The sequence below is a fragment of the Porites lutea genome, chromosome 3 (assembly GCF_958299795.1).
Source record: "Porites lutea chromosome 3, jaPorLute2.1, whole genome shotgun sequence".
NCBI lineage: Eukaryota > Metazoa > Cnidaria > Anthozoa > Scleractinia > Poritidae > Porites > Porites lutea.
In genome coordinates this window covers 33,620,881-33,628,380 of record NC_133203.1, presented here as the reverse complement: position 1 = coordinate 33,628,380, position 7,500 = coordinate 33,620,881, and the positions used below count along the sequence as shown (strand labels likewise).

General features: G+C 40.0%; 2 protein-coding genes across 2 annotated transcripts in view; one reads left to right on the top strand and one right to left on the bottom strand.

Moving 5' to 3' along the window:
* The window catches only part of LOC140932189 (lactadherin-like), a 7,191-nt gene extending 3,593 nt beyond the window's left edge, over positions 1 to 3,598 (top strand). Inside the window, exons 5-7 of the mRNA XM_073381829.1 lie at positions 1,966 to 2,276; positions 2,435 to 2,576; positions 3,237 to 3,598. Coding sequence (XP_073237930.1) covers positions 1,966 to 2,276; positions 2,435 to 2,576; positions 3,237 to 3,598 — 815 coding nt within the window. The remainder of the gene's footprint in view (positions 1 to 1,965; positions 2,277 to 2,434; positions 2,577 to 3,236) is intronic.
* LOC140930980 (tetratricopeptide repeat protein 4-like) overlaps positions 1 to 7,500 on the bottom strand; it is a 73,002-nt gene that overhangs the window by 22,588 nt on the left and 42,914 nt on the right. The gene's annotated exons all lie outside the window — the stretch shown is intronic.

Here is a 7,500-nt window from a genome sequence, read left to right as displayed (position 1 = left end):
TCAAATTGCACTTCCCTTTAAATGTGATGGAGAGAGGAATCAGAAAAATTCTAACATTCGTAATATGTTGAAATGGATGAAAAGTTTTCGGAAAAATAATACTGAAGCCCTTGTAATTTCGAAACGACTCAAGTTCCTCTAGGATGACCGAACAGATACAAATTCTATAGCGCCGCTTAGAATGCATCTCTAGAGATCTAAAAGTACTCTGGAAAGCCAAAAAAAGTGTTTCAATTTATTTAGGAGGAAACCGTCGTGGGTGCCCCTGAAAAAGGTTCCCTCCGACTTGCACAACAGTGGTAACTGACTTATTACTCGCATGCTCACTCAACTGCAGTTCACTTTTCTTACTATATGTATCACAAAATCACAGGCCCAAACAAGCTGTTTTAGAGTCACGTAATCAATTTGATAGAATAAGGCGTTACGCATTTGAAAAAATCATGGTGTATCCGAATCTAAACGCTCACTTAAAAAACTTGACAATGCGATCAAGGTATTTACCTTGATATGCCGCTCCCCAAATCTCAATTCCGTACAAAAACAGGGACATAATTAAAAGATTAAATAATTTTGTCAGTTGTTCTTTAGGGTATCCAAAATATTTACAAACGCTTAAAATGTATAAACGACTACTAGCTTTGCGTAACAAATTGTCAACATGAAGGTCCCAGTCCGATGGATTCTCCTGGAAAATTATGCCAACCAATTTCAATCAGCTTTTCCGTGTAATCCCCTGCGCCAGAGGTGGCAGTGGTTTGGAAATTCTGCCATGCACCACCATCTCCCAGGCCTTAGTGCGGTTTAGTTTCATACGGTTTCTTACCGCGTAGTGTTGAATGCTCTTAACCTCAATGAACGAGTGATCTTGATGTGCAGACACAGGTACGCTTAGTGTAAGATCGTCGGCATATTTGAGCAATAGATTGCGCTCCGGGTAAACCGGTCTTATGTCGTTTACCATAATAGAGAACAATATGGGCCCGAGGACAGTACCTTGCGGTACCCCTCTGTTAATGCTAGCAAATTCGGTGACAAAGCGGTCCACGACTACTCTCTGTTTCCTGTTACTAAGAAAGCTGACAATCCAATTGATAACATAGGGATTAATATTGAGTGACATTAGCTTATTGCAAACAATAGCATATGGAACACTGTCAAAAACTTTACTGAAGTCAAAAGAGAAAACTCTTACAAAGTCTGTTGTCCTGCCCAACCATTTTAGCCAATGATGATGACAAGTAAGGAAGGCCAAGGTTGTATCGCATACTTCTTTGTAGGCAAACTGGTCTGGGCCAATAGCAGACTTCAATACAGGAGACAGCTCTTGCTTTACTACCACTCTTTCAAAGAGTCTCATAATAACGTTAGTTAAGGAAATTGGTCTCAGCTGATTGCATGTTTCAAAAGGAGTCTCTTCCGGAAGAGGTGTAATATTAGCTAGCTTCCACAAGCAGGGGACCAAATGTTTCTTGAGAGAAGAGTTATTATAAATACTTTGGTGATTGTTGGCGCAAGTTGATAAGCGTAGTCCCTCCAGATCCAAAACGGAAGTTCATCTGGACCCGGAGCAGCACGCTTTAATGTACTCAGAAACGTCCATTCAGTGTGCACCTCAATTGTAGGAATACGAGTGCCATCCGGGATGGAAAGGACTTCGGGCGTGGAGTACTGATCGTCAGTGTTGATAGACTGGAAATATAAGTTAATTGTTTTCGGGTCAATGGTAGAGCTGACGTGTGCATTGCTAGCCTGTCTACCGGTGATCATATTGACAGTATCCCACCACCTCTTCAAACTGGTGTGATAACTTCTTCTTCTCTCATTGAAAGCACGGATTTGTTCAGCGCGAATGAGTTCGTTGATTCGCTCTTGCAGGACAGGGTTTTCAGACTGTCTGTGACTCCGTGAGATCTTGTAAACTAGCACTATACTACTTTGAACTTATGCATTTTCTTTCTATAGCATGCTTCTATCCTCTCGGGATGGAGAGCAGAATAATAACTGATGGCCAGATCAAAGCGTCAACCGAGTACAACGCTGCACACGGCGCCACCAATGGCAGACTCAATTTCAAACGCGGAGGAGGTAAGACTGGCGCGTGGTCCGCCCTTGAAAATGACGTTCATCAGTGGCTACAAGTCGATCTTAAAGTCAAAACTGAAGTATCAGGAATAAAAATCCAGGGACGACAAGACACCGATCAATGGGTTACGAACTTTACTATTTCCTACAGCAGCAACGGCACCACCTATACATCTTATCAGAACAGCAAGGTATGGAAACTAATGAAAATCGTAGCAAGAGAAACTAGAGCAATTAACAAATCGAATCTCGACACGGTAACATGAAAATGTCTCGAAACCTCAGACTCGTATTAGCCTCCACAAGTCCCTTACTAGTCTAACCTTAACACTTCATTTTCCCGCTGCAGGTCTTTCATGGAAACACGGACCGCAACACCGTGGTTTTGAAGGTTTTGCACCCTCCCATAAATGCACGCTACATACGGGTGCATCCTAAGACGTGGCATGGCCATATTTCTATGAGGATGGAACTCTTGGGATGTCCATCAGGTACTGACAATATTGTTTGTTTTCATGAAAATCAACAAAAAGCAAAGGCATCTAACGACTGTTTTGTGTAAAATATCTGTTCTGAGAGCCAAATATTGCCTACAATTTTCTATTACTTGAGGAAGGCTAAAGATTTCTAGATGATCGTTCCATTCATGTACAGTTTTCGAAGCTTATCAAATATATTTCTACGATTGTCTGAAGTTCAATTTTTCAAATTGCACTTCCCTTTAAATGTGATGGAGAGAGGAATCAGAAAAATTCTAACATTCGTAATATGTTGAAATGGATGAAAAGTTTTCGGAAAAATAATACTGAAGCCCTTGTAATTTCGAAACGACTCAAGTTCCTCTAGGATGACCGAACAGATACAAATTCTATAGCGCCGCTTAGAATGCATCTCTAGAGATCTAAAAGTACTCTGGAAAGCCAAAAAAAGTGTTTCAATTTATTTAGGAGGAAACCGTCGTGGGTGCCCCTGAAAAAGGTTCCCTCCGACTTGCACAACAGTGGTAACTGACTTATTACTCGCATGCTCACTCAACTGCAGTTCACTTTTCTTACTATATGTATCACAAAATCACAGGCCCAAACAAGCTGTTTTAGAGTCACGTAATCAATTTAATAGAACGCACTAATCGTGCAATATTCTTTGTAAAGCCTGTTTCGACCCGCTCGGCATGGAGACCAAGAAAATAACCGATGGCCAGATCACAGCGTCAACCGAGTACAACGCTGAACACGGCGCCACCAATGGCAGACTCAATTTCAAGCCTGGAGGAGGTAAGACTGGCGCATGGTCCGCCCTTGAAAATGACGTTCATCAGTGGCTACAAGTGGATCTTGAAGGCAAAACCGAAGTGACAGGAATAAAGATCCAGGGAAGACAAGAAGTCGATCAATGGGTTACGAGCTTTACTATTTCCTACAGCAGCGACGGCACCACCTATATATCTTATCAGAACAGCAAGGTATGGAAACCAATGAAAATTGTGGCAAGAGAAACTCAAGCAATGAACTAATCGAATCTCTAAACGGTAATATGAAAGTGTCTCAAAACCTTAGACCCATATTAGCCTCCACAAGTCCCTTACTAGTGTAACCTTAACACTTTATTTTCCCGCTGCAGGTCTTTAATGGAAACACGGACCGCAACACCGTGGTTTTGAACGTTTTACACCCTTCCATAAATGCACGCTACATACGGGTGCAGCCTAAGACGTGGCAAGGCCATATTTCTATGAGGATGGAACTCTTGGGATGTCCATCAGGTACCGACAATTTTGTTTGTTTTCATGAAAATGAACAAAAAGCATGGGCATCCAACGACTGTTTTGAGTAAAATATCTGTTCGGAGAGCCAAATATTGCCTACAATTTTCTATTACTTGGGGAAGGCTAAAAATTTCTAGATGACCGTTTCATTCATGTACAGTTTCGAAGCTTATCAAATAAATTCCCTACGATTGTCTGAACTGAGTTCAACTTTTCAAATTGCACTTCCCTTTAAATGTGATGGAGAGAGGAATCAGAAAAATTCTAACATTCGTAATATGTTAAAATGCATCCCTTGTAATTTGGAAACGACTCAAGTTCTCCTAAGATGACCGAACAGATACAATGCATCTCTAGAGATCTAAAAGTACTCTGGAGAGCCAAAAAAGTGTTTTAATGTATTTAGGAGGAAACCGTCGTTGGGTGCCTCTGAATAAATTTTAAGTTTAAGCCTCTTTTTGGGCATGTATTATCGAGGGTTTTCAGCTTTGGAATTCCACAAATAGTTTTGACGAGGAGAGCTAGTGAGTATACTTCGCTTTTAACGAAGGTTACCCGCTCCCTTTTACTTAATTCGGGCGCCGATAACTGTTTCCAGTTAAACAGCTCTTTTAAATCTTCGCTTTTTTAAGGTCAACTGTCGTGCGAAAATCAATTTAGACCGGGCGCTGTAGATTAACAAAAAAACAAAAACAACAAACAATCAGAAAACTGTTAATAGCGCAAATGTTAAAAAGAGTATTAAAGCAATGGGTACTACAGCATTGATTACAGCATTTTTGCAAGTTAACTGCAGTTTTCAGGTATCCACTACCCATGATACCACAGGAATGATTAAAGCATTTTTTACATGTTAAATGTGGATTACAGGTATCCACTACCCATGATACTACAGCATAGACCTTGTCACGGTTTTCGACGCCATCTTGACGAGTAGGCAAACGCGTGAGAAATTACAGTGTTTGTATGAGAATCTAATGTCGAATAATTTCCGTAGAACGGCTGTCCTGAAAAAATATGAATTGTGAACTAAAGCTTCATTCCTAGGGATTCTACTCCAAAAAATTGAGGGCGTCACATGCGCTAAAAGACCTAGAACCACTTTTTAAAATTTTCTATGCATTTGTCTGTAAGAAAGTCCCGGGAAAAATTATAGACAAATATATGGAAAATCTAAAGCCAGCCTCTGGAGAAATTTAAGCACAGGTACTCCCTGTCTGTCTGTATACTGCTCCCTGTCTGTCCTCTAGTTTGTCTTTGTCCTTGACATTGGTAAGCAGTACCCGTAAAGTAGTTATCGGTTTGTGTGCAACACGTATATTGTAAGGTTGTGTTACAACACGGACTTTGTTAGACGGAAAACTCACAGTAAAACTAATTCCAACACTCAGATCAACTCTGGCCTTGTTACGACAGCGACTATACCGTACATCAGAGGCACCTCTGAAACTATTGCACGTATATTACAACCTTACAATATACGTGTGGCACACAAACCGATAACCACTTTACGGCGACTGCTTACTGATGTCAAGGACAAAGACAAACCGGGGGACAGACAGGGAGCAGTATACAAGATCAAATGCTGCGACTGCCAGGCATCTTACATTGGTGAAACCGGCAGAAACCTTAGCACGCGACTGACCGAACACAAACGAGGAATGGTGACGTCAATAATCACATTGCTGAGCACCATTTACAGACGAAACGTCGAATTGACTGGGACTTTGTGACATGTATAACGTATTCTACAGACTACTATCAACGTCTTACCTTAGAAAGCTGGTTTACTAACTTAGAACAAACGCCACTCAATCATGGCCAACAGTTATCAGCGCCGTACAGAAGACTTATTGACGAGATCAAGCAAAATTAACTACGAGAGAACGACTGGAGAATTGACAATTTGACTAACAATAGACGACTGTTTAACTGTGACAATAGACGGATCGAAACGCACCAATTACTGATTACAAGTTTTCATAGCCGATAACATCACGGCTTAACTGACAGACGACCAATAACATCGCAACGTAATTGACCAATCAGATCAATAACCAGAGTATAATACCATCAACTGACGTGATACAACTCACTTTGACTCTGAAGATGACTACCGCACAGGTTGTCGAAACGTCAGTCACTGTCAAAAACAGTCCTATTCAGGACTACGTTCACGCGAACGATCAAACTCAACCTACTTTTGAAATGACTCCTGGGTTCAAACCTTTCACATTTTTTCATAGATATACGATGTTTACTCTAAACGAATAGGGTATTTTAAGTGGCATGTATTTGCAAAATGTAAGTCTGGTCTTAGGTGACGTGAAGGAAGGCAGGTTTTCGATACTAAACGGAGTCTTGTATTGATTTAATGGAGGCTAAATAGTGAGCTGAATAGTTATTAAATCGGAACGATTGAATGGATTCTAGTATTGATTTACGAAGTAAAATGATTTCAGTCTATTTGAACTTAGTATTTTATGTATTTCTTTTTATTAAAATTAGCTCCATTTGCCCAGCTGCTGCTGATAATGATCCTAAATACATACAAGATGTCCTACTTTCAGAAAACGGATATTTCAATTCAACACAAAGCGCGGGACTTTTTAAGAAGGAAGAACTTAAGTCAAGTTTAGGGACAAGATGTCCCACTTTCAAAAAACATTATTTTTTTATTTAGGACCCATGAAAGGAGAACGCCTTGACTCCTTCATGGTCCTAAACTCATAAAAATTCCAAAAAACATTATAAGAATCTAGTAATCCAGAAAAAAATGTGTTGTCTTTGGTTAGTAACTAACTAAGAGATTTAGGCCTGTGGACATTAACAATGTGTAATATCGTGCGTAATGCAGTAAAGCACACACTTGAGTTTCGATAAGTAGTCTTTTGAATTGAGAGGTATGTTAGTAGATTGAACATCTTATCATGTATAACTCTTCACAGTGAATAATTAGGAAGCCCAGAATAAGCATGACTCAGTAGAAATCCTTAAGGCCTTCGTCAAAAAGCAAGTAGATCATACTATTGCACTTTGGATTTCATCATGATTTAAGATCAAACTTTCACTTCAACAATCGACAAATATTATATTTCCTCTCACTTCGCTATTTTTTGTTTCATTTATTATTTTTTCTTTGTACTTTTATTTTTTATGTTTACTTATTATGGCTCAGTCAATTGTAAGCCTGCCCCTATCGCCCGGTCATTTGTCAGGCATTTGTCATCTTGTCATTGCCGGAAGTGGGGAATTCAATTTGTCAGATTAATATTGTTCTTTATTTAATATTTCACTTAAAATATGTGTATTTAGATAAACAAGAAAACACATTGCTGGTTTACTCTTTGTCAAAAGATGTTTTGCCTCAGGGCGATGTTTAACTCTGGTTGGATCACCTAAATGAAAAAAACCCTAAAATCCGAAAATGTGCGACCCCGTTTTAGTAACTCTATTGAAATTGCGACCCAATTATAGTCAATCCAGTCGTGAAAATGCGGCCCCATCAGGAAGCACATCCCCATTAGCCTCTAATAAGGAAATACCCCCCCCCTCCCCCCGGGACGCGAGAACAGGAAAAGAGGACGTGATGCACATAGCAAAACCTCATAAAGACGCAATTATGAGGATTGTATGAGTTTCGTAGGAAA